Source organism: Microtus ochrogaster, chromosome 1, assembly GCF_000317375.1.
Source record: "Microtus ochrogaster isolate Prairie Vole_2 chromosome 1, MicOch1.0, whole genome shotgun sequence".
Lineage (NCBI taxonomy): Eukaryota > Metazoa > Chordata > Mammalia > Rodentia > Cricetidae > Microtus > Microtus ochrogaster.
The window spans coordinates 11,737,633-11,765,342 of NC_022009.1; the positions used below are offsets into that span (position 1 = coordinate 11,737,633).

General features: G+C 46.6%; 1 protein-coding gene across 1 annotated transcript in view; it reads left to right on the forward strand.

The window, feature by feature from the left end:
* Prkch (protein kinase C eta) overlaps positions 1 to 27,710 on the forward strand; it is a 203,559-nt gene that overhangs the window by 133,982 nt on the left and 41,867 nt on the right. Inside the window, exon 10 of the mRNA XM_013346887.2 lies at positions 4,723 to 4,877. Within this exon, the coding sequence (XP_013202341.2) occupies positions 4,723 to 4,877 (155 nt within the window). The remainder of the gene's footprint in view (positions 1 to 4,722; positions 4,878 to 27,710) is intronic.

Genomic DNA, 27,710 nt, shown 5'->3' on the forward strand with positions numbered 1-27,710 from the left:
ATCCATCCGTGCGTCTATCCATCCACCCATCTGTCCATCCATCCGTGCGTCTATCCATCCACCCATCTGTCCATCCATCCGTGCGTCTATCCATCTACCCATCCGTGCACCCATCTATGTTTGTACCGCTCTGTTATTCTGAGGAATTGCATGTGTTTATGCCACAGAGGCAGTCTCAGCTCCCCGAGTCACATTTTCTTAGTCCTTACACAGAGCTCAGATTGCATTAAAACTCTTCATTTGAATGTTCTGGGAAAGAGACCCACCATGGAAAAGTAGGCTCCTTCCAATTAGTCATGTGCTGGAGGTGCAGTGCTTGCCTGCATGGCCCTGGAGCAGACTTTGGGAAGGGCAGTACCATCCCTGCACAGACACCTCCAAAGGTGTCCTCCACGGCCTCCGTAGTTCGTTCACACTCCTTACGTGCCATCACTTTGCCACTTGTGTCATCTTAGTGGAGCTCTACCGTGTAGCCAGGCTTCACCTCACCTAGCTGCGTATCGATTTCAACTTCCAGGAACAACCTATAAAGAAGAACTTTAAGAAGTGTTTCTGGCTGCCAGCCACTGCCAGTGTAGGAGATATGTTTATCAGGATCCTGTTCACAGAGAGCCAGGGCAGAGAGCTGGCACAGGCCTCCGTGGGTTAATGGACCCAGGGCCGATGACGACAGAAACTTTATTATTGCCGTGCACCAGCTCCTTGAACTCTGTGCCTGTAACTAATACAGGGCGTGGGGACAAAGGGATTTCTGAGTTGCTTTTATTCCCCCAGGTGTTCATCATCCATCCCATGCTGATGGCTTGCATTTGTGGTTAGTTGAATCAGAGACCATGGAGAGGCACGCAGGGTAGACAAAGGGCTTGGCTTTGGAACTGAAGCTTACCCCGTCTCGGTTTCCTCCTCCACAGGTCAGGGCAAACCTGCCTTGAAGGAGCCAAAGCCACAGGTGACGCTCTGCAGAGGCTCAGGCTCAGCTTCTAGGACAGGAGATGTTAGGAATCATGAAGCAGTTGTGTGGACACATTTTGAATGCAGAGAGAATCCCCTGGCTGTCTCTGCCAGGGTAGGATTAGAAGAGCCCTCTCTGCCCTAAGCGTGACTCACAGCCACCTTAATCCATCACACAGTCCCTCCCTAATGCAGGATTCCCCCAAAGGACTTTTCTTGTGTCACAGCACAGTGCATTGGGCAAGTAACCCTCGGGATGAGTTCTTGACCAACATGGATACCAAGGGGGGTTGTAGGCAAGAGGCTATCGCCCACCTCCTGGCATACAGATCTCTTCTGTGGGGAGATCGTCACCACATGCGAAGGCTTCCTGGAGATCGATGCAGTTCATTCCAAAGGAATAAGATTTCTCTGGGGTGATTTGGTTTGTTACTGATGTTTTATGATACATGACATATCCCAGCGCTCCCTGGGGTCTTTTCAAGCCTTATCCCACAGATGTCACATATTTTATCCCAGGCACTGGACTTAGGATTCTAATGCAGTAGGTGAATGATCCTGTTTATTGGGAGTTGAGGACCCTGTAGTTCTCAGTTGCGGGTGACCTAGGATGGGGTCAACACCTCCTACACTTGCCTCTTGCTTCTTCCAAGGGTTGGTTATACATCTAGCAGCCGGGATGCAGAGGACTCTGTGCTCAACAGCTGCAGCGCTTGGCAGCCTGTGTTCTGCCTGGCATCAGACCTGGCCTCTGTGCATCGCATCTGCCCATCCTCTCTCCATCCTCCTCTGGCCTGCCCTGTTCTTCACCTTCTGAATCAACCAGTCAGCTCTTCTCAAGAGTTGTCCTCAGATCCTCGCTAAGCCTGCAGGATGCTCTCTCTCCCTCCTTGCGACCCTGATGGACCCTTCTGCCACCCTTCCCCCCCCGACTGGTGTGCTCCATCTTCATGTCTCTGAGCAGGTGTAGGCCCACATCTGCTTCAGGATGCATGGGCCTTACCCAGGGCCTGCAGTTGTGTGTGTGTGGTAAATGGTGTTTCTTGCTCAGACGGTTAAAGAGAGCAGTAAGGTCTCAGAGAGCTTCAGGAGGTGCCATGTACTCAGACCCTTGCAGCTCCCGAGATACAACACACAGCCAGTTGGCTCTGGTTTGGGATGCCATTCCAGTAAGCGTGATGCGGCTTGAGAGAAAGGGCGGTTATCAATGACCTGCGCTAACAGAGAGCAGGGTATGAAGGTCCCATAGCCACCTTCCCCTTCCCACTGCCTAGATGATGCTTTGGTGAGAGGCAGCTTTAAAATTACACGTTTTCCAGTATGTTCTCTTCCTGCTCTCAAGTTCCAGTGAGAAAAGAGTGTGGAGAAAGACCATGAGAGTTTAGAAACCTGAAACAAGTCCTGAGAAGTGGAAAATCTGAAGCTGATGTCTGCCATTACATGGTTTTTTTGGTGTGTGTGTGTGTGTGTGTGTGTGTGTGTGTGTGTGTCTTTTCTCTGGCTATAACTGAAAACATTCTACATGTCTACATTCTCTTCTGAGCTGAAAATATCTTCATCGGAGCCACTAGCTGTAGCAGCATCAGATTCTGTGTATCGCACCCTTGCCATGGGTGATTCTGTAGGTTGAGATCTGCCCTGAACCCCGTGCTGTGGGCAGAGCCAAGATGGAGGAGATAGAGAAAGACCCGAAGGCAGCATGTCTTACCCTCACATCTGCCGTTTGGCCCAGGGTCCGGCCTTTTAGATTTTGGATATGAAAAGATATTGTGTGTGGAAGAGACTTCCTTCTTAATGCCTTTATCTTTTGATGCCCGCTGCTGCCTTGGAAAACCTTGCCAAGGACACTGGCTTACATTTGCCTCAAAATGACTGCTTGCCTATGGACTCGCTCCCAGTAATGGGATGTTCAGAGCGACTAGAATTCAAATGGCAGGCTGCCAGCCACATCCCTGAGGAAGGTGAACAGGGTGGTTCACGGGAAGCATAAAGCTGTGCTACTTGTTCAGGGACACTTCAGGGAGGCTCCCCCATCTTAGTCTTCGGCAGACCCCTGGGGCTACCACCCCAGCTGAGTCCTGTCACAACTTCCTGGCAGGTATTGCTTCCCCAGTTGTCTCTGGAGGGCTAAGCTTCCACCAAACCCATTTGCCAATGTGGCCCACCCACCAGACTCCGGCCCGTGGAATACAGGACAGCCATTGCTCATCTGAAGCCACCCACCCCATCCTGTCTCTCCCTTTGTCACTCACACTCAGATGAGGACCCTTAGCTTAGTCACAGGGCTTGCTCTATTTGTATGGCCTTACCTTGGGCTATGGGGAAACCTGAAGAGCTGAGGTGGTAGGAGTTTATTTTTGTGAACTTTGCCCTTTTGTTTCTAGCTGATAGAAAAACAGGTGTAGTTTACACATATACATACACAAACATACACACCACACATACACATACACCACACACACACACACACACACACACACACATACACAGTTGTTTGCCTTCCCTTCTGACTGAGGTTTTACTTACTATAGGAAGTAGGAGGTCATGGGTTATGCTGCCCTGAAAGAGATCAATTTGATATGCAACAGCAACACCCTGGGAAGTGAGCCAAAGCCAGACTTCCCGCCACCAGGAGCAAAATTGGTAGCATCTGAAACCCCAAGGAAAGGCGGGTTCTTGCATGTATGCATCCTTTGATAAAATACCAGTTTGCCCACACAGTGACCGCCCACATCCCCGTCCCCAGAGAGGGCAGCACCATCTCTGAAGGACTGCACTCACCGGTAGGCCTTGCCTCACAAGGCTCAGGCACCTCCCCAGCCCTGCCCCCCCATGCGGCGCGCGCGCGCGCGCGCGCGCGCGCGCACACACACAGGTGTCAGATGTCCCTGCTTCCTCTACCACATCCTTCACAGCTTTTACCAGAATGTGTGGGCTTGCTGTTTATGTTTTAAGAATCCGTGTTTCTTGTACCAGCCTTTCTCAGGTGAAAACATATCTGCTTTATGTCTATGGGCTTCTTTGCGGGGTCTCCAGCACCCCACTCAGAGCTCAGGGAAGGAAGTGAAGAGATTCACTGATGGTAGAGGCCCTTAGACACAAGCAGTTTACCCTGTGTGTCTCGGCAGTTGTGTGTTGGATGGACCTTTCTGTCATGAAGCAGTCTTATGGTCCATGAGTCCTTGGTGCAGAACGTGTAGTCCCTAGCAGCTGCGGAGGAAGCTTTGTTAGGTGTGCATTGTCCCTGCCTAGCAGGAGTCAGTGCAGGTGGGACCTCCAGTGTGCTTTACGTCCACTTCTAGTTTATGGCCTTTTGATGGAGGAATTTCTAACAGGGGCTGCCTATTGAGGCTTCCGTTTAGCTGCGTTTGCTAAAGGAGTTTACCCTTTTTTTTTTGTTTTCTCTTCATTTGTGAGGAATGAAGCGCCCTCCCCAGTGCCTTTTGATTAACCCTGTATGCTCCAATGAAGACCTTTGTCAGCAGACTTACTGCCCACTCACTCTCCTCTTGTGGGATCTTTTATGTGTCAGGCTGGAATGAGAACCAAGGTCTCCTGATGTTTTCGCTGTGTAGAAAGTCAGGGTTGTGTGGGACTACCTAGGGGATTTCCATGCCATTCTCCCCTATGGGATCAAGGACCTGACCCCACAGGACCATCGTCTGCTCCCAGACAGCAGTCTGCATGTTTCATGGAATATCTGTCTCTTCAAGGGAGCCCAATGCTGATGAATGAACAACAGGCTAATCAGCTCCCTTGTGCTTCCTCTAGGACCGTCTGTTCTTTGTCATGGAGTTTGTGAACGGAGGTGACCTGATGTTCCACATTCAAAAGTCCCGTCGTTTTGACGAAGCCCGAGCTCGTTTCTACGCCGCGGAGATCATTTCTGCACTCATGTTCCTACACGAGAAAGGCATCATCTACCGGTGAGTCTGTGCTGGGCGCCGCTTCTGATTTACCCCCGGCCTGGCTCCACGTTTGGCCGGCCTTCCATTTCTCACGATCATCAACTAAACACTTTAGCAATGACATCCACAGAAGGAAGGCCCAAGTGTTTGTTAGAGTTAACAGAGAGATGAGCTCCGTCTCCAGACTAAAATGGTCAGCCTGTTTGAATTCCAGAGAGATTAATAGTCATGGATTGGGCCAGCCAGCATTTACTGTGGTAGCCCAGCCCTGAAAAGTGCTGGATTCATTCTCAGCTCTCTGTCTTTCCATTCTAATATTTGAAGTGAGTTGGTCAATGTGGACCCATTCTGTTTTAAGAATCTGCAGCTGAGCCAAACAATGTGTCCTGACTATTGCTGGAAGTAGCTATAAGGTAGTGTTGAGTCTGACCGACTTGGGGTTTGCCAGTCCACAGCTAAACCTATGGAGTGGGGTTGATGGTAGTATTCATGTGTAGTCTCCCAACAGTAATTGATTACATTTCATGGCACAATCTTTTGACCTTAATGAGATGTAATTTGAATAGATTCAAAATCAATGGTCACCCAATGACGCATTCATCAGAGAGACGGTGGATGCATAAGAAATGGAATAGCCAGCGAGTGTCAGGCTGGGTCATGTTGATGTTTCCTTTCACCTGCGGTCTGAATCCCACTCGTTAAAGCATGTTATAACTTGATTGCCACATGTGATGGCTAGTTTCAGTGATCAGCTTGACATAATCTAGCAGAACCACCCCAAAAGGGGAGTGATGGTCCAATCAAGTAGCCTGATTTTCTGGGGCCTTTCCTTACACAACACCCTGCATACACGGTGATCCAAGCACAAGCTTGCTCGTCCAGGTTGAACATCCTACTTAATTCCATTTGCTTTGTGAATCTTGCTCTATAGAGCACATGCATTGTCACTGGCTGATGGTGTTTCTGGCGAGGCAGTATCCATCCACATTCTGGTTTACACTCAGTGTCTTTTATCTGTGACTCAATCCTAATTTCTAGTTCAGTTCTGATTTTCATTTATTCTTGAACTCAGATCCCCACGTTTATTAGAGTCTAACTGATATGGCTGACTTTGAAGGGAGAACATTTAATCAGGATAGATTAAAGTGCTATTTTTGTCTTGTGGATTTGTTCCACGGGGTGCTTTAATTCTATCTGGCTCCTGGTGGGGGCCAGAGACTTAAAAGTGAGGCTCTGAAAGCCAAGTCCTTGGAATTCTCACATAGTCAAGGGCATCTCTGGGTCCCAGAGAGTGAGCTGGATTCAGGAATTTAGTAAGAAACTTGAGAACTTGAGACATCTCCATTTATCATGTGTATCCCAAGATGACCTTTATAAGAACGGAAATGCCCTCTCTAGAGGATTCCTTTGAGCTGTCGAAATAAAGTTATGGGTTGTTTGGTTTGGGGGGCTTTATTCCTGGGCATATGTGACTTATTTTCCAGCAAATTATAAAGGTGGCACCATTGGCAAGTCATCTTCAAGAAGAATCTTAGAAAGAAGATGAGGTGCTCTCTCTGTCGTGAATTTCCCTTTTTTCAGTGACCAGACCCATGGGAGAGATCAGAAGACAGGCCGCTCACACTTCCATATTTCACAGCTGTATATTTACCCTGACTCTCGGGAGCATTCGCCAGCAAGCCTGGGGCCTGGGAGGTGCAGCTGCAGAACACTTAGCCTTTGTGCTTTCTGTTGCAAAGTCTGCAGCCCACCAAAGTCCCCAAACCAAAGTGAGAGGGAGAGTCATGGAGTCAGCTTTGACAAAGAGAAAGAACTGTTCATCCCTGTGACCTGGGTTACCAGGCACCCGGTCGGTGCATGGATAACTTCTATGTAGCTTGGATGATTTCCAAAGTCAGACTCTAGGAGAAAGTAGGGGAATGCAAAGGCTTGAAGGCCATGTATAGTAAGTAGTACAGGAACCTTTTCACGTGATGCTCCATACACTGCATTAAAGGAGAATTCAGCCATCTCCAATGCTTCAATTCCAAACCACTAAGCCTGCCAGCACACACTTGCTCTGTCTCTGATATATTGGATAAGGAGGAGCTTGTACAGTTTAGATTCTGGTGCCTCCTTTCCATGTTCTACTCAGACATGTGTGAGCCTGACGGCATTAGGCCCCGTGCAGCCCTCAGCAGGCTGCATATTTGGCAATCAGTGTTCACCCCTAAAGTGCCTGTGTGCTGTCTCGCTGTTCCATTTCCCAGGTGTGAGGCAGCCGTAGAGGCTGACACCAGACCCGGCATACTGTCTTTTCCTCTTCCCCTCACAGAGTTCAGTATTCACCTCAGACCTTTCCTGAAATTCACCTTTGATTTCCCTTCAGCTTGGGAGAAAAACCTGCCTCTGTCTCGTTTGTCATTTTCTGTTTCCTTTTCTTTTCTTTTTTTTTTTTCCTTTTCCAATGCTGGAGATGAATCCGAGGACTAGCGCTCTAACACATCTAACGTTCCCTAGGAAAGTCCTGTTACCTGGGCTCTGAAGACAGTGGCTGACTCTGAAGATAACCTTCTCAGACACTGCCCACCTCTTTTCTCAAGGGCAGGATCAGGGTACTGGGAGGCCGGTTGGTGCAGACACTTGTGTGTTGGTTAGGTGTGGCTCTGCTCTGTGGCTGGAGATTCACAAGGAATCTGCCTGAGCATCATTTCTGAGCTGGGGTCATGGCAGATGCTTCATGCATGCTTGAGTCATTGTTCCCTGAAGTTCTCTCCTTCTGGAAAACTGGGTCAACGTCTCTGATTCCTGTCTCCTGAGACCTCCCTTACTTCTCAGCGTTTCTTATTAGCAGGCCTGCAAACTCCCCAAATGTCTGTCATTTGAGTCTAGAGTTGTGTGATCTTACCTCACCTCTATTAGGGTCCATTTCCACATTTGTGTTTTCCCTCTGCATGTAATAAGAAAAATCTCTTTGGATAAAGGTGCGAGTCAGGTTAGGGATGTCTCTTTTTGCTTAGTCATCAAATGGCGTCATTCTTTCTTCTGAGAAGCAGGTTCACTCACTCCTCGCTTGCTTGACTGCAAAGATGGCTACCCGCTGTCATCTGTCATTTTTTCTAGGCCCTTGTAATATTCAGAAAGGGCCAGCCACAGAAGCGCTAAGGATGTGAGTAACTTCAACGTGAGATTTTGGTGGCGAGCGATCCCCAGAACTTCTCAGTCACGTTCCTGCCTCCTTCATCTCACACTTTGCTCATTCAGACACCACTTTCCCATCGTCGCCAGAGAGTGGCCGTTGTCCCTTATTCTTTTTCTAAAGGTGTATGAGGAACTCGGGCTTTCCAGCTCTTTGGAATTACCTGGCCCCCCCTCCCCATGGGAAACTGTAGGCCTTTGCGCTTCCCCTGAGCAGCCCTTAGAGATCCCTTAGTGACCATCAACTCACTTCCAAGGACATGAACATAACAATGAACAAAGCCAAGATTATTCCCTGGTGGAGAACATGGCCCAGTGCTGGGAAAGTTGTCAGTCAGGTGATCACACACACAGCAGCAGCAAGTGTAGCCAAGGCATGAAGCAGGGAAATGCAGTGTCATGGTCGAGAATTCCCCTAGGGCAATGGGTCTGGCTAGGGAGAGACAGATCTTCTTAAGGAAGTGACCTTTAGGCTCAGGACACTAGTGAAGAAGAAGAAGAAGAGAAGACTATTGCAGGCAGAAAGAACAGCAGATGAGATGCGAGTGGCAGGTTCTGGAGCTTCTAAGAGCCGTGTCGCTGAAACCAGTGAGGCATAATTTCCCACAGTTAGTATTCCATTATCCCAGAGTGGGCACAGTCATCTGATGACTTTAAAATTTTATTAGATATACCTCATAAATAATTTATTTGAGACTTAGGTAAGCTGGTCATGTTGCCAATCCCTGGAGGAACCATCCAGTCGCTGTGAGTTTTTTGCATCCGCGTCTCAGTGTTTATACCCAACAATAAGGTTATTAAAGTTTAGAAACAGTGAAGGCCTCAAAGATTACCTAAGGCCAACTTCTTTTTCACTAATGAGGAAATCCAGGTCTCAAATATCCAACCAGCAAACTGTTTCTCACAGTAGGGTTCTGTCAGGATGGTCTATCTGTAGCAAACTGTTTCTCACAGTAGGGGTTCTGTCAGGATGGTGTATCATCTGTAATTTATAGTCCATCTCCAGAAAACTGAAAATATGATTAATCTCTGACTTCCCCCTGGTTGAAGAGTTAATGGGAAATTTTGAGGCATTCATTGCTGTCTCCTCCATTTCACTGAGGAAAATCCAGTCAAGGCTAGCTATGTCGGCTGACAGCGTGCCGAGTGTTGTGTGAGGAGGCATACATCTGAAATGAAGGGAGTACAGTTCTGCTCTTTGAGGCTTTTTCCCCTCTTTGGTAGAGAGAGATGGATAATCCACAGACCATGAATGGCCGATAGATTCCAAAACCAGAGCATGCCAGTGTGTTAGTCACTTTTCTTATTGCAGTGACAAAATCCCTAAAAATGACAATGTAAGGAGAGAGTTTGTTCATGGTTAGTTTTAGACCATCATGGACAGGAAGGTATGGCGGAATTCACAACAGCTTAGTCTGGGTGGTAGCAGACCGCCTAGTGGTTTGTTCCTATTTGGGCAGTCTGGGAAGGAGAGCGTGCTAACCATCATCAATGCCCACCTCCTGTGAGCCACTTTTGATAGCTAAGCCACATTCCCAAAGGCCCCACAACCTACCAGATAGAGACCAAGAAATCCACTGGATGCACGAACCTGCTGGGGGGTATTTGCACTTGCAATAAGGCAGAGAATAGCCATTCAATGTGAGACATCCAGGCAAATGTCATGGAGGAAGTGACGTCTGAGCTGAGTGTGGGAAGTGGAAGCTGAACAAAGATAAGGTTATTTGACTGTGAAAAGTCACCACACTGAAGTAAAACAGAGAACATTAAAACTACAGGAGTTGGGGGAGCACCAGAGCCTAACGGTTGATACAGGAGAAGATGAGGTTCCACGGGGCGGCTGGAATGAGACTGTAGGGCTTGACATGTTCGACTTGTGCATCCTTTAGGATTTGGCACCACTACCATCACAGGAGGCCTAAAAACGGCAACTGCTTAAGCCGTATAGAAACACATACGTCTTGTGAAACTCAAGGTTTAGCTCTGCCACGGAAGCTCCATGCAGTCCCGTGGGATCTGGAGGTCGGTGTTGAGGACCTGTGTTCTGACACCTTTATGGCCACCTCCTAGTCAAGATAATTGCTAATGGTCCACGGATTGCCTCTGACTTTGCATTCCAAGTAGTTAGAAGGGCAGTGCTGAAGGGCACTGTTCCCAACTGGGTAAGCTCCCTTCTTGAAGTTGTATATAATGCTTACCATGGAGTTTGCTGGAACATAGTCATATGGCTACCCCAGCTGCAGTGAAGACTGGGAAATACAGTATAATTTCCCGAGGACTCATTTCCAACTGAAGACTGGGCTCCTGTGTAGTTACGTAGTGAGAAACAGCATCCGGCACATTCTCTTCCAGGGAGCCTGGGTTGAACAGTTTGTATGATAGGAGAACATTTTGATTTCACGTGCTGTCAGGGAGTGGTGGCCCATGTGGACATACCCATGGGGAGTGGCATCCTAGGGGCGTGTCCTCAGGAGGCAGTTACAATCTTCCTTGTAGACAGATAACCATGACTGAAGTGGAAGTACCGTGGTAGGACAGCAGAGAGCCTCAGAGTAAAAGCTCTCACTGAGTAGAACAACCAGGACTTAGGGTTGGGTCCAGAATAAAGGTGCCAGAGTATCCCCAAGTGTTGCGATGGGTAATTGAGTGACCAGTGATACCAACAGCTAGGCAAGACCAGGAGACCAGGGAAGATGTAGGCCAGAGCGGAATGTGAGGAGCTCTAGAAATGCATCGGGCTTGTGAGGGTTTCTCTGCACTGTGGTTTTCAACCTTCCTAGTGCTGCGAACCTTTAATACAGTTCCTCATGTTGTGGTGACCCCAACCATAAAACTGTTTTCATCGCCATCATAACTGTAATTTTGCTACTGTTACGAATCGTAATGTAAATGTTTTTTTGGAGATAGAGTTTTGGCAAAGGGGCCGCAACCTACAGAATGAGAACCACTGCACTGTGGTGGGTAGGAACCTGGAGCCAAGCAAGAGAATGGGATGAAATTAAATAGTCCAATGTCATTAGCATATAGCTGTTAGCTCAAATCATGAAACCAGTGTGAGCAAGTGGACCAAGGACAGGATCTCGGGGAGCAGCTCCCATTTGAAATCTGCCTAAACATGGCCGCAGGGCTGAACGGATGACAGCTAGTCTGTAGCATTTACAGTAAACGGCCCCCAAATGGAATTCCATGAGAAATATAAAGGAGTAGAAAAATAGTCTTTTATTGTAAAGTCTTTGAGTTCACACGTTTGTTCTTTCTGCTAAGGGAACAATTTGGATGATTTTCCATGAACTTGGGCAGCGAACCCAATCCTGATTCTGGAGATGTGGGCAAGTTGTTGAAGGCTTTGGGTCTTTTTATCCCTCATACCTAAGCATAGAGCAGTGTCCCTGTGGAGCGGAAGTGGAAACTGTACTCTGTGAAGCCTGCCATATCTGGAAGGACAGGACTTTTGCGTGGGCATCACCAGGTGGCGTTGGTTCCTCCCACCTATGTTGAACCAGCGAAGAAGCTGCTGGTGAGATGGGGGAGGGGGAGGGTTCTCCAGACAAATGGAGTTTAAGTTACTAAATTCACCCCTTTGAGGAGCAGTGACTCCCTGTCCCCTGAATTCTTTTCTTTGTATTTCAGTACTAGTTTTGAAATGATACGCTCTATTTCCTTGTCATGTATTTGTTCAAACCCTTGAAGAGATTTTCTAGGGAGGCTGCTGGGCCTGTGGGACAGGTCACAAGACCTGAATTCTGAGTCTTTTTGTTTAAATCCTGAATGCCTCTAATTTTGTGCCAGAAAGACAAGTTGACGCTTTGCTAGCTTACTCTTGTATTAGTGAAACAGAACTTGAGGTGGCTAATTTGAGGGGCGATTCGAGGACCCTTCTAGACCCTCAGTAGACTGAATATCCATCCTGAAGTTTAACCCCAGTAATATCTTTTCTGAAAGGGCCCAACTTAATGTTGGAACAAAGCATCAGCCCCGGAACACTTAATTGTCCTGTGTACTGCCTGCCTTAAATCACGGTAGCTGTCCCGGCATGCCATGTCTGTGCCCGGCTCTAGTGTCAACAACAGCTTGGTTATTTGTCACTAATTGATAAATGTGCTAATCAGTTTCCCTGGCTAATGCAATTAGGCCACCAGTTTTGTTCTTTTTCCTACCAAATTGACCACAAAACCCGTTTCCCATTGTAGTTACCCACAACTTGGATTTATCTGCTAAGCAATACAAATGCAGCAGGTTGACCTTTCTGTACCGGCTGGACGCCGCCATTTGTCAAAAGCAATTGAACTGGACAGTTCAACAAATGTCTGAACTGCCTCCTCCCACTCAGCTTGGCTCCTGGGGATCAAAGAAGGATAGCATGAGTCCCGCCCTCCAGCTGGGGGCTTGTTCATGCCCTCAGTCAACACTTGATGTATATCTGCAGTATTCCACACAAGGCCCTAAGCCCTGGGGAAATACAGAAAATAAAATAGGCAGCTCTCCTTTCCCCTCAGGGAGCTGAAATTCTAGCTCAAGTTGACAAAGGGAAAGTCTGTCAGATGTTGGAACTATAAACGCTATGAAGAAAGAGGCTGATAATGGACGACAGAGTCAACAACACTGGTTTTACAGCGAGGGTCGAGCAAAGCTTCTTGGATACTGGACATTTTAGTAAAGAAAAGAAGAAAGGTGGCAAGGAGGTTCTAGGTGCACATCTGTTGGGAACACATTCCTGTGATGCTCGGGGAGGGTGGAGCTGGGTGCGTCCAGGATGGAGCTGGGTGTGTCCATGGATGCTGTCACCGCAGGAATGGAGCAGGGTGGGAACCATCCTTTCTCTGGCAAGGAGACACCTCCCTGTAGGATGGTTTTTATCCATTCAGCTCTAATTTCATATGGTAAGTGATGCCATCATTTTTCACCAGATAAGGAAATTTCAGGCTGTAGGAATTCAGTAAGTGGTGGTTGTTCAATGTTATAAAGGATGTGTCAAAACTCTGCAAGCCCCCATAATGATACCTTTTGGATTCTTTTGGTGTTAGTTCCCTGTGCCTATGGCTCAGCGTATGGATTGACTTTCTTCTCTGTCTTTGCCTCCATCCTCTCCTTGCCAGCCTCACCTCCCCTAATCATTTTTACCCCAACCTAATTGTCACCAACACTGTCTTCCTGGCTCTAAGCATCCTCAGGTTCAGGGTGCCCATGGCAACGTACCCTGGACTACTTTGGCATTGTGCCCCTTAGCAATAAGACACTTCTCTCTTTTATAAAGATTTATTTATTTATACCTTTATTTTTATTTGTGTGGGTGTTTTGTTCACCACATACATGCCTTGTGCCCATGGAGGCCAAAGGAAGACATTGGATCCCCCTGGAACTGGAGTTAACAGATGGTTGTGAGCCATCATGTGGGTGCTGAGAATTGAACCCCGGTCCTCTGGAAGGGCAGCCAGTGCTCTTGACCTCTGAGCCATCCCTCCACCAGCCCCTACCTGAGCCATGTCTTGAGGATAGGGACTGTGGTTTCTTTATCCCAGTGCCTAGGATGGTGACAGGAAGCTCAGATGTTTGTGAGTGGTTTGGGGCCTGATCAAGCTCCTAACCTAACCATATTCTCCCTGTTTTAAGGCAGCGGTCAGGGTTGGGACTGTATCATCTTACCATCATTTATTGATCACTACCACGAGCCAGCTCCATGCTAAGCTCTGTATAAACGACTCTGTTTTTCCCCATGTCATCAGTTAATGGCACTCGATGGTTTACACTGGTCCAAATCCATAATTTCATCAGGATTCAAAGTATGTGCTTGTTTTTTTAATAAATAAAAGCCTTCTGAAATTTTCATTTACTAAAAGGAATACTTTGCCTATCTTTTTTTTTCCCTTTTGGTTTTTTGAGACAGGGTTTCTCTGTGAAACAGTACTGGCTGTCCTAGAACTTGCTCTGTAGACCAGGCTGACCTCGAACTCACAGAGACCCACCTGCCTCTGCCTCCCGAGTGCTAAGATTAAAGACATGCACCACCACTGCCCGGCTTGTTTTAACAGTGTTTTTCAAAGTATATGGGATTCTTTTGTTTTAAGGTTTATTTTATTTTTATTTTAGACATATGCATGTTTACCTGCACATATATGTGTGCACTGCAAGCATGCCTGGGGCCCAAAGAGGCTGAAAGAAGGCACTGGATCCCCTGAGATTGGGTTTACAGACAGTTGTGAGCTGTCATGTGGATGCCGGGAATTGAACCTGAGAACTCTGTGAGTTCAGCAAGTGCTCATAGCCACTGATCCATTCCTCTAGCCCTCCAAGTATAGTTTTAATTTTCTAATCATTTCAAAATTGGGCTGATAATTTTGATGAGAATGTAATTCTCATCCCATTATTAATGGGATTATAAATAGTTCTTCCACCCAGTGTAAAAAGCATTGTCCCTTCTTACATTGGTCCACAGCATTTCTGATAAAACCATGAGGTTCTTTTTTTTTTTTTGCATGGAACCATGTTGGTTTCTCAGAGTTACATCAGCACTGTATACAATGTTCAGACAGCTTCTTTGGCAGTCTATTTCATTTTTTCTCTTTCCTGCTAAAGTGAAGGGAAAGCATCAAGGGGCATTGTAATTGGACATTCTCTGTGTGTTCCTTTAGCCTGTCTGTGTCCTTCACGGGTGATGGGGAGTCTGGTAGGGGCCCCTTTCTACAGGTACATGTAAGTTGTTCAGTGGCATTAACTTCTGAATGTTGCCAGGGGGTATGTCTTCAAATTAAAATATTCTTCACAGCTGACCGTGGTGCAGCACACCTTTAATCCCAGCACTCAGGAGGCAGAGCAGGTGGATCTCTGTGAGTTGAGGCCAGCCTGGTCGACAAAGTGAGCTTCAGGACAGCTCGGGCTGTGTGGAGAAACTCTGTCTCAAAAAAAACAAAACTAAAACAAACAAAAAGATTTCTGCAATAAATACATGTCTTCATAGATATCTATATTCATTAATGAGATCAGTGCTTTTTCCACTGAGATTTTATTGTTGTTAGTTTGTTTTGTGAGATAGTGTCTGGCTTCATAGCTTAGTCTGACCTGGAGCTCAGTGTGTAACATACCCAGGCTGGCTGTGAATTCAGGATCTTCTGAGTTTTTGGAACCCAGGCAAGTGTGACCACTCCCAGCTCTGTATTTTATTTGTTAAATGAACTTGGGCTGGAGAGATGGCTTAGTGGGTGGAAATCATGGGGTAAAAAAGGCATAACCAAATCTCCAAAGTTGTCTCCCACGTGCCGGCACACACGAAGCCTGATTATAATAATAAATACAAATTTTTAAATATGACGGTTGCATTTGCAAGCTCATTACAATGGTAACCCTAAAATAAATAAGGGAATACTTCTAAAGAAAAGATTTCAAAGTATGAAATAAACTTACTCTTGCTTTTCTGATTATAAGAGAAGCATAATAGTGATTTTTGAAATTTCACATATAAAAAGTAAAAGTGAAATGGCTTACAATTCTATGTAAAAAACCATTTTTCTTAGAAATATCTTCTCAGAGTATTTTAGTGGATTTACCTTTTGGAATGGGGACAATTAAAAAAAAATGATCTTACCCTGCATGACAGTGTTCTGGTCAGCAGTAGGCTGAGCATAAAGCGATTCCATGGTGTTCTATTGATGGGGACAATACGGCTGTCTCAGTTTGTGTAAGGACTGTGGAATCCATACAGCGACGACGTTGCTGAAGGATGCACCCCTCAGCCTGTGCCCCTTTCAATGTACAAGAAACTTTTTCACCATTATTTTCTTTTTTTTGTATCATAGCTATTTTATTTTATCATGGGAGTCATGTACATCATCTTTTAAACCAACATTAAGTGATATATTTTGATATGTGAACACATGGTGTAAACAGTGTTCCAAATAATGCTTCCAGAGAGGTTCCCAGTGACCTTTCTGTTATTCCGCAGCCGTCCGCAGAAACAGCTATAGACTCTGTACAGAGGTCATACGATGACTACTTAAAAACTGGAGAGGGTCCCGTAAGGCTTCTCAGTAGTGTCCTGGAGAGTAGAAAAGGATGGCTTGTTTTGGTGGTTTTGCATTTTAAACCATTATTTATTATTATTGTGTGTGGTATGTGTGAGGAAGGGCAAGAACCTGCCGACACACACATGTGGAGGTCAGAGAACAGCTTTGGGGAATCTGTTTTCTTCTGCCACCATGGAACCCATGGGTGAAACTGAGGCCTTTGAGCCTACTCACCAAATGCCTTTATCCTAGGAACGGTCTTGCTGGCCCGAGGATGCATTTGGATTTTTGGCTGGTTGGTTACTGTGATTTTTGTTTTGTTTTGGTTTTTGAGACAGGATTTAACTGGATAATGCTGGCTGGTCTGGAATTCCTATGTAGACCAGGCTGTACCTGAACTCAGAGAGATCTGCCTGCCTCTGCCTCTGTGGTGCTAGAGATAAAGGAACACACACTATGGCGTACTCCCAAGGATGGGTTCTTAAGGGGACTTGGTAACAGTGGTTGTAAACAAAGGAAACCACTCAAGTCCAAAGCCCTCTTCTGAGTCAGGAGTACTGTCTGCAGCGGAACCGTTCCTCGAGGGCCATCGTTTGCTCATTGGCTATGGGGGTCTGCGTGTGTGAGACAAAATAGGTGGCTCTTTTAAACCTTATTTATTTTTTTGTATTTCCAGCTGTTCAGTAGTGAACAATAGAGGCAGTACTGACACTAGAATAAAGCTTTGAAATCAAACTCAAATTCAAAAGCTCCACAATGTACAGGTTTTATGAAACCAGAGAAAACCTTAACTTATAACTTCATAATCTGCAACATGGGTCTGAGAGTGTGTCCTCCCCCCTGGGCTATCGTGAAATTTGACTCCTGTTCTGGCATCAGCTAATGTCCATGATGGTATACCCATGTCAAATAGCATGGAGCTACTAAAAGAAAGATCCCTGTACATAAAAGGAAGAATAAGGCTACAGTTGTTAGCCAGACTAATTCGTCTTTGACAGTTCAATGGGGAGAGAAGAAAGCTAAAAAGTATTCTGTGTGCTCATTTCAATCCTATAAAAAAAGAACAGCAGAAGCCATTTATATATGTCCGTGCATGGAGAAACATAGAAAAGCCAAAAGGAAAAGTCCAAGAGTTTGGAATGGAGTGGATGGTTACTAGTTGCACATTTTATATTATTATATTTTCTTTCTTTTTTTTTTCCAGGAGTGAGAGGTAGGCAGAACAGTGAGATGCTCCTAGGCCAGGGCAGCCGGAGGACAGAAAGCCTTCACCTGCTCTGACGTCAGGCTACATCCTAGACTGCTTCTTTCTTGCTTGTTTTTGCTCAATATCAGGTATCATGTAGCTGCTGGCACAGGACATAGCGATATTTCTTCATTTCTGCTTTACTTCCGGCCACATTTGTCCAGCAGAATTCATTGGGAGAGAGGGGTGTCAGGAAGACTGATGAGCCGGGGGCACTCTATTGACTGGGGAGCCAACATCAGTCAGGCCTGGGAGGACAGGCCTGTCATCCCAGCTACTCAGCAGGCTGAAACAGGATGGGTACAAATGGAAGGCTAGCCCGACTACAGGGAGACTTCAAAGCTAGCCTGAATAATATAGGGAGATGCTGTCTCAAAATCCAAAAAGAAATTTTTAAAGGACTAAGAGTCTGGCTTAGAGGTAGAGCTCTTGCCTAGCTTGTGTGAGGCATAGGTTCAATTCCCAATCCTATCCCATTATGGTATTAAATACCATTTTAATATAATGTTAAAATGTACATTATGCCTAGACATGACCCGAAAGGAAACAACTGTTTGCTGCTTTTAAAGGAAGACAGTGAGAGCTAAACTTCCCCTGTACTCCTGTCCGCAGCTCCCCAATTACTTTCTTCTGCTTGTATGACTCCCAGAAATGGTCTGTGCACATGTAAGCTGTGTGTTTGAATATGTTTCCGACTGAAAAGCAAATGGTGACCTATCCATCCTACATGTACGGAAGTTGTTCCCCGGGGTCTAAAGAGATGGAATCTAAGCCTTTACAGAAAGGTGGGGTGAGCCACCACTTCTCTCTGACGAGTCTGAGAGCGTCCGAGCCCTGGACGAACTTTGTTTGTGTTGGAGAAACTGCAGGGCTTTTCTGATTCTGCAGCAGGCTGACAAAAGCTTATTTTAGCAGCCTAGCAACAAAGCTGTCTTCCCCGTGGGGAGGAGTCGCATCGATCACTATTTCTAACTGGGCCTCAGAATAGCAGCGTGTACTTCCCCGTGGCGGAGGGTTTCAGGCGGCAGTGGCACATTGTCTGCCAGACCCCGAAACCAGACTCTGTCCAGTGGAGAAAATCAGGAGCTAGCTCCTGTTCTTGAGAAAAGGTGAGAACAGCCAGGAGCTCCAACCCTGACTGTTCTCACCAGGAGCTCTCTCAGGAGCTTTTGGAGTGAAGCAAGAAAGGGTATAAAAATTCCAGATGAGCCGGGCGGTAGTGGCGCACGCCTTTAATCCCAGCACTCGGGAGGCAGAGGCAGGCGGATCTCTGTGAGTTCGAGACCAGCCTGGTCTACAGAGCTAGTTCCAGGACAGGCTCCAAAGCCACAGAGAAACCCTGTCTCGAAAAAACCCAAAAAAAAAAAATTCCAGATGATCTCAGAAGTGTGCAATTTGCCCCTCCCAAGCTCGCCTGGTGAGGATTTTAACACTTTGATGAAGAAATGGGAGTGAGGAGTAGAGAGGGAGGCAGGTAACTTTAGAGACTTTAGAGAGCCTGCCATGGAGAGAGAGAGAGAGAGAGAGAGAGAGAGAGAGAGAGAGAGAGAGAGAGAGAGAGAGAGATATCAGGAAAGAAGACAGCACGCAGGGCAGAAAAGCAGCCCTTATTTGAAGAAAAAGTCCTACACAGAATTGAGACAGATGCTGGTGTGGAATTAGCTCTCAAGGCTAGGAAAATGTTGACCAGCATCAGTCATGATTTGGAACTGAGAATGCTGCTAGGCCTTCTACTTCCCTGAGACGCTGAAGATGGTGACAGAGTATTGGCCTAAGAAGGCCTGAGGTTTTGCTGCCTTCTCTGTGAACAGGTTCAGACAGGCCGGAGGCCATCAAGAGTTTCCTTCTGACTGATTTATGTGGGTGCTTGCGGTGCTTTCTTTTCCCCCTGCAAGAGTCTGGTTGAGTAATTCAGAAGGTTAAAAAATAACACAACAGAAACAAGTGAGAGAAGGTAGCTGAGGTCCTCCATCTCTGCCTGGAAGGTACACACTGGCTGGAGGCCTCTGTGAGGTCTTTGTTTCTCCCTCTGCAGGTCCTCAGCCGCTCCGAGAAGCGCGCATTTGGTGTTCTGTTCCACCACCGTTTAAGAAGCAAAACCCTGTTCTCCACAGCTTATTCCTGTAAGCTAGGAAGTGTGTCTTCACAGGCCAGGTTCCCAGCGTTTCCTGGCATCCCAGCCTTGGCAGCGGGCTTGGGAAAAACTGAAATGTTTTATGGCCTGGGAGACGAAGCATGATGGTAGCGTTCATTCCCGCCCAGTGCCCAGTGCCTCTGAGGGCTGCTAACTTCTTTCAGTCTGCTGCCCCTACTGTCTATGCTGATAGTCAGGTTTTATAAAAAGAAAGGTGACGTTAAGGCTCACTGCCCAGGGTATCTTCATCGTCATCATCATCCAGGAAGTGTCCCGCACTGTACTTTGTGGCTCTGTTCCTATAGTGTGGGTGCCGGGATTCAAATCCATGAAGTCGTGCTAAGTGTGTGCTCCACCACTGAACTATGCCTCAGCCTGTACACTTTGTTGTTGTTGTTTTGTTTTTTTGTTTTTTGTTTTTGTAACTCTGAAACAAAAACCTTGCTGTTAGAGGCTCAAAATGCTATATGTCCTAAGAATTAATACTCGGGGTTAAAATGCATCAGAGTTCAACATAAGACACGAATAACAAACCAATCTATTCAATAGAAGAATCGAGCAGCGCCTGTAGTACTGGGTGAGCTTAGATTAGCTTACCCAGTGAAGAGACAGGTCAGGTCCTGTGGTGTTGAAATAAGAGCGGCTGGGCTGCGTCCCCAGGCACCCTGCCGCCCGCATGGCTAGCTTAGCTTATGCCCCGAAATAATTACACGGAAACTGTATTCTTTTAATCACTGCCTGACCCATTAGTTCCAGCCTCTTATTGGCTAGCTCTTACATATTGATCTAACCCATTTCTATTATTCTGTGTGGCCCACAAGCTGGCTTACCAGGAATGATCTTAACCTGCGTCTGTCTGGCGTGGGAGAACCATGGCGACTCACTGACTCAGCTTCTTTCTCCCAGCATCCTGTTCTGTTTTCTCCGCCTACCTAAGGGCTGGCCTATGAAATGGGCCTAGGCAGTTTCTTTATTAATAAGAAATCATTCCCACATCACTGTGGTGCCATTTGTCAGAGCAGTCTCCATGTCACTCTCAGAGCCCCATTAGATAGGACATCTGCACAGACCCTCAGGTGCAGAGCCTTGGCTGTATGTGCACGAGGTATAAATTCATCTGTGCTCACGACTTTGAATTCATTTATACATCTATTCATCCACCAGTGTTCATTGAAACCTACTATTATTGGGAATATAATAAGTGATCAAGACAGACCAACTCCCCACTTATAGGAAGGATAAATCTTTGTATCAAACTGTAAAGAGGGAAAGGCTAGTATAGACAGACATAAGTTTCTCATTACAGTTTCACCTCCTAGAGCTGAAAAGGAGAAAGAGACAGAAAATGCTCCGTGTCTGTCATTATTGAGTGTCTTAATTAGTTCTTAATCTATTTGGACTAGCGTGATAAAGACACCACAGGCTGATGTGTACACACAGAAACTCATTTCTCCCAAGTCTACAGGGTAGGAAGTTTAAGATCAAGTCGCTCATGTCTGGTGGGAGCTTTGCTGGTGTATAGGAAAGATGCAGCCAGTGAACTCTCTATGGTTTCTTTGAGAACGGCACCATTTATGAGCTCCATCCCCCCCCCCATAAGCTAATCACCTCCCAAATGTCACACCTCAAAATACACAGTGAGTCTAGTCTTCTCGTGTGAATTTGGGGGACAGAAGCACTCATTCTGTAGGAATATTTCTCCTGGAGTCTCCTGTCTTCAAAATGGAGGCCAGTGAGGTCTCCAGTAACACGATTAACCATAAAGAACTTCCATATTGGGCCGGTGAGATGGCTTAGAAGGTAAAGTGTTTGCCACCGAGCCTGACAACCTGAGTTTCCTCTCTAGGACCCCATGATGGATGCAGAGACCTGAACCCTGCAAGCTGTCCCCTGATCTCCACATGCATTTCTGCGTGCACACGCATGAGTGCATATGCGTGCACACACACAAATAAATAAATGTAATAATTTTATAAGAAATTATGTATATGTATTGTACAACTAAGCTTTGAGTTAAAGAAGGAAGGAGCCTATGTCGGGCGCAGCCAGAAGTATTTATAAGTTACAATTGTTTCTGGCTGTTAATTCACATCCTCCAAATCCCCAGGGCTCTTGGTCTCACCAAACCTGGCTCCATTTTGAATTTCAATAGCTCTCCTGGGAGTTTCTCAGAAGCTAGGGTAGTACTTGGCTTTTCCAACCATAGTGAGCTTTTCCACCTATTGGAAACATTGAGCTCTGCCTCTGTGTCTGGACAGAAAGACTGTATTCAAGAGAGGCAGTCAGTAATCTGGGCACTTGGGGAAATGCTGGAATCTTGTCTTTCTTCATTGAATTTCTACACATAGGGAGTGGCATCACATACCACAGCCTAGGCCAGGGGTAGTGGTGCCACCATCCATGCCATCCGGGGACTTGGGCTCCTAACCTATTGTGCTACTCCACTCCAGCTAAGTTTGCAATTCCTGGACTCCTGGGTGAGCCCTCTCCAGAAAAGCTCTTACTCCATGTTTCTTTAGCAAACCTGATGCCCCACCACCCTCCCTTCTTTTCACCGTCAACAAACTGACAGAGATGGGTTCCAGCCCCATCACGGCCTCTGTGAAGAAATGAGAAGTCTTATCTGTTTGGCAGCCCTTATTCTCAGACTAAGAGGAGAAAAGAAAGAGGTGTAAGAAAGGGGAGCCTTCTCTTCGTCACACAGTGGATCTTGTGAATAGGATTTGATGAAATAGTTCAGAAGAGATGCAGTAAGAAAGTTCCTACGCATGGTGGTCATCCGAGGAGCCTCTTCCAAAGCCCTGGTGTTCAAACGGGACTACCATCTCTGTTTTCTTTGAAGGTTACACACACACACACACACACACGCACACTGCCTACATATCCCTGATAAAGTCTCCTTTCCTGTGACCAGAAACACAGGCCTAAAAAAGAGAGAGGGGGAGAGAGAGATTAACACACACACACACACACACACACACACACACACACACACACACAAAGAGAGAGAGACGGACAGACAGACAGAGAGAAGGGACTCCAGTAGACTAAAGGGTTTTTATGCAACACATGAAACAGTCACCTCCTGCTATGTGGATGTGGTTTGTCCCCTCCAAAACTTGTGCTGGAATTTGGTCTCTGATGCAATAACGTTGAAAGACTCTAAGAAATGATTAGGCTAGGTGTGGCGCACACACCTTGAATCCTGGCACTTTGGAGACAGAGTTAAATGAGTTCTAGGGTAGCAGATAGCGAGCTCCAGTGAGCTCCAGTCTAGCCAGGGTTACACAGTAAGACCTTGTCCCAGAAAGATAGGGGAGGGCCGTAGACAGAAAGGGAGGTTAGTGTAGTCCCTAATGGACTGAATTAGTTGTTGCAGGAACACAGAGCGGCCCCTTGTGCTCTTGTCTCTTCTGCAGCTGGCGTCTGCCCTCCTGCTTTTCTGCTGTGTCATGGTAGCGCGAGGGCCCCGCCTCACGTGTGTGCTCTGTCTTAGACTCTCAGCTTCACATACACGGGCGGAATAAACTCCTGTCTTTGGTACCTTGGCTAGCCATAGGTATTCTGTTACGGCAACGAAGGATAGACTAAAACACCTGCATTCATTGTAGCGTTACCCATGACAGCCAAAATATAGAAATAACTATGTCTATCAAAAAATAGATGAAGAAAATTTGCCATGGAACATGACTTAGAAGGAGGAAGTATTGTCATTCATAGCAGTGAAGATGGTCCGAGGGGACATGGCCCTAAATTAAACTAACATAGGGGACAAATAACATGGGTTTATTTAGAATGTAATCCAATAAAGTCAGGCTCATAGAAGCGGAGGAGAATGGTGGTTGCCACTGTGTGGAGGGAGGTGCTGAACAAAGCTCTCCAAGTTTCAGGAGATAAATAAGTTCCAGAAATCTATGCTATAACGCAAGGATTATAATGAACAATGTGTGGTGTATTTCAGTTTGCTTTAGAGGGCACATCGTGTATCAAGTATTTTAGGCACAAAAGGAGGGGAAAGGCAGGACATTTTGGACAATGGTATTTAATGCATCACTAATTACAATGATGGGTACTTATATCCAAACATGCCAAGTTGTATGCGTGTAAGTATTTGCATCTCTTTGTGTATACCTCAACAACTTTAAAAAGAAAAAGAAAAACTCCTTCCCTTTGGTTCCTCATCTTTTGACACAGTTGTTGACAAGAGAAACGTGTTGAAAACCACCATGTCCCCTTGATTCCGAGAAGCCAAATTACAGAGGCTGATGACTTTTAACTTATTCAGAATAATAGTGCTGGCAGCTGGCAGAACTTTTGAACTTCCGTATTACAGAGGTACTAAGGCAAGGGAGAAGGCAGAGGTCTTAAAAGCATGGCAGCATAGATTGGAGTCTTGTCTCTACCTGGGCAGTGTTTTCTCTTGAGGTACAATGATAGAAAGCAGCCTGGTCAGTGACGTCCTCAAGACCATCCAAGCAACAGTAAAAGAGAAGATGGATCCTAGCCAGTCAAGGGTCTGACCAGTGGACTGAACACACTTCCCTTTTCGATGAGACGTCAGTCTTCTGCAGAAGGAAGCTAGAACTGCTTGGTGTCTATCAGCCTTTGTCACTGTCTCATGGAAGCCACACTGGCAGAGCCCCTTGCAGTTTCGGTCTTGGCAGTCCTGTGTTCAAGATCATTTCTTTCGCAGAAACTGGGGAATTTGATCTAAGATAAAAAATGGACTTGGTTTTGTCCATGTTACTGAGGGAAAGATGAAAACATTGATAACGGTTAGCTTGTCTTGCTTAGGTTACCATCAGAATATATTATTACAAATGAGACCTTCTTAGCATGGGAGGAGAGCTGCCCGCCCCTCCCACCACCCCGCACTGATCCTCTTCCAAGGCACCAGGACATACAGTTTCCAGGAACTGTGTTTGAGGTGGACTGTGAGCTATGGAATAAATACATGTTTGCGGTTTTAACTGCACTCTTGGTTTGGACCCGTTGTCTTGACTTTGCACACCACAGTGTACTCATTTGCCCTTGCTTGGCTGGTGCTTCCCACAAATGCAGACTCATGGTTCGGGCACCCCTCGTCCCTGTTTAACCATGAAGGAAGTTTCTCCACTATGCCCTTATGAGGATCAAGAAGTTCTGAGCACCTGCTATATATTGTGTTTGCTTTTGAAATTCAAAAGACAAATAAAATAGGACCTTTTACAAAGAGTTTTGTCTTTTGGGCTTCCAAACGCATACAGCCCCCAACACACACACACCAATTGTTTAGGACATAGAACCCTAAAAGCTCCAAGGAAAATGCAAGTGGTTCTACAGGAGCTCCGAAAAGACAGCTGCTGTTCAGGAGGCCTTGAAGAAGGGCTGCCGCTTAAACCTGTTCCAAGGTAGGAAGCACCTGCTAGGTAGGTAGAACGAGAAGGACAGAGGCAGGGAAACTAGGGAACTGTGAAGACTTGGTGTGACTCACTATGACAAGGACTGGAGCCCAGGAAAGAGTCAGGAAGAGATGACAGCCGAGGGAGGTTGAGGTCAGAGCATGGGTAGTTTTGAATTGAGGCCAGCAAGTTTCAGCTCTCCTTGCCTGTCCGTGGAAGCCAACAGAGGTTTGAGGAAAAGACTACCAGGAGCCAGCCTAGAAGCCGAAGAATGCAGGCAAGAGACAATCCTAGCCCTAAACAGGCCAGTGGGGCGAGAAGAAGGGCAGGAATGGTGACACAGTACAGTGAGAGTGGACAGGACGGGAGACCTGGGGGTGGGGACAGAGTGTGAGGACATGGATGGGAGACCCAGTAGACGTGAAAGGTGGTCCAGGATTTCCAGCGAGGGACTCTTAACTTCTCCCTAAGTAACCACAGCAACAGGGTGACTTTTGCTTTCAGTCTTTGTATTTGGCAAATCAAGATAGTCCTAGTAGCTATACCCAGAAAGCAGTTAGAAATACAGACATCAAAAGAGGTACCACGGTAGAGGTTTATATTCGAGAACCATCTGCCCATGTGGTGTTTAAACTCTGGGATTCAAATACTGAGGAAGAGCCAAGGCTGAAGGTGCATGGGAGGGTGGGTCCTGGACAGAATAGTCCAGGAGCACAGCTCCATCATGCTCAGTGGATATTTGCATAATGGTTTTGTGTCTTCCAGCAGACGACAGTTGCACGTCTTGAGAAAGAGGTGCCATTTTCAAATTTGCACGAAGGCGCCATATGGTCTGGCAGGAACGATGAAAGTGAATGCAGACAGGGACCAAGAATGGAACCTCCTAGGGAACCGCCCGCCCTTCCAGGGAGGGCAGGGAGGACCGGCTTATTGTGTTTGATGGCTTCCAGTTAGTCACACAGGGAGCTCTCGTGTGCCTCCTGTTTAGCCACTCAGGTACCCTCAGCATCCTCCCCTTCCCCACACCAGCTGTTTGCCTTGATGCCAGCAGGTGGGCTGGTGACCCATCTCTGCTTGTTTAAGATACAGAATTGCCACACATGTGGAGGTATGTGCTCTGGAAAGTCAAGGCTAGGCAGGTGACTGTCATCTCAGTGAACAGTTGTCTCTGTTCAGTGACAGTGGCGATGCCTGCGGGCTGAGCCGGGGAAGCGGTGCTCTCTGCCCTTGTGGCTCATGTTATCACAGCCACGCTCTAGAGAGCCAAGATTCAAGCAGGGACAAGTCCCAGCCCAGGGCAGGAGAAACCTTTTGGATACAATAAAATCCTTCCTTCTTTGGGTCAGGCAGGGTTGGGGAAATTTCTTGCCCTGCCGGCTGCATAAGGAAGAGAAGAACAGAACTCCAAACAATGGCTTGGAAGCTGTCCTGGATCTCTCGTGGCTTAACAATAAAGGCTTGCAGCCTCCCTCAGATGTGCTGGTGAATACGCTTGGCATGTTCCTTGTAGAATAGAAAGCATGTTCCTACCCTGGCACGGGATTATCTGCCCACACAGACCTGTCACGGCTGCCTCTGGCAGTTCTGACCCGTTTGCACGGGTGGAAAGTTACTGGAGTGAGGAGGCGTTGAGGGCCCTACCTTTCTGGCCAAGAATGTGCTCACCTGACCCAGATCACCGTGTGTCAGTGGGATCCAGGCCAGTCCAGGGAAACATTGAAGTGACTGACCATGCAACTCAGTGAAACATGTCGGTCTGAGTGGGTAGGGCTCCGCCATGTTGTTTTTCTAAGTCAGGCAGGCCATGGTCTACCTGTAAATATTCAAAACATGAGATTCAGAGTCGATGCTGTGCTTCTAAATTTGAGTAAGAAACAGAGTCCCTTCAGGTATTTTGGGCTTGACTACCTGAGAGCTCTTTTTCAAGTGTTAAGTGTCCTGGCTTTTCCTGACTGTATGGACAGGAAGCCCTGCAGGAGTTCAGAGAGTCAGTCTCATAGAATTTATCCTGTAAGTTGCCTGGCGATGCGTGTGCTTGTGTGTGTGTGTGTGTGTGTGTGTGTGTGTGTGTGTGTGTACGCATATATGAGGAGGCCAGACGATGACACTAGGTCACTATCTACCTTACATTATCCCTGAACCTGGAGCTTGCTGATTCTGCTTGGCTTCAGTGAGTACCAGGGATCCACCTGTCTCTGCCCATGGCCCTGCCTACCAGGTCTCTTTTTAAAGAAAGAATTCAAAAGCACAAGTAATTTTTCTAAGACTGCGGAGAGGAACCAAAGGCTAAAGTCCCCAAATGGCCTTCTCTGGAAAACTCAGGAAACTAGCTGATTTCCAGGGGGATTAATTTATTAGCCTTGAACAAGAAATCGATTCCATGTGGTGAGAATCGTGTTCTTTGGTTTGGGCTTAAAGGATCTTCTGCACTCCTAAATGGCTTTCAATGTACTGTTCCATTGCTTTGGAGTTTTTCGAGAAATGCCTTAGCAAATTTCATCAAATGAGCCTTTCAGCTTGATGAAGGACTCCAGGACTCTCATTATTCCATTTCTTCCTGAACTGACCTTTTAATTTTATGCAAGATGCACAGGGGCAATTTGTCTTGTCTGGTTCTAATAGCACATTGCTGTAAGGGTGGTTAGTCGCCAGGCACATGCATTCGTCACTGGCGGTTGTATGTACTAGCTCAATTCTTCTTACATTAACTGGAGAACGAGAGGGTGGGGAGAGAGAGACAGAGATACAGAGAGAGAGAGGAAAGGGGGGTAGAGAGAGAAAGAGGAGAAAGAATTTTACCTCTAGATGCAGAGAACGCTCTGATCATTTCTCTCCCTCAGGCCCCTCTATATACAGAACACTGGTGAGATGTTAGGGGGAGATACACAGGCCATAAGGACTTCACATGTAAGAAGC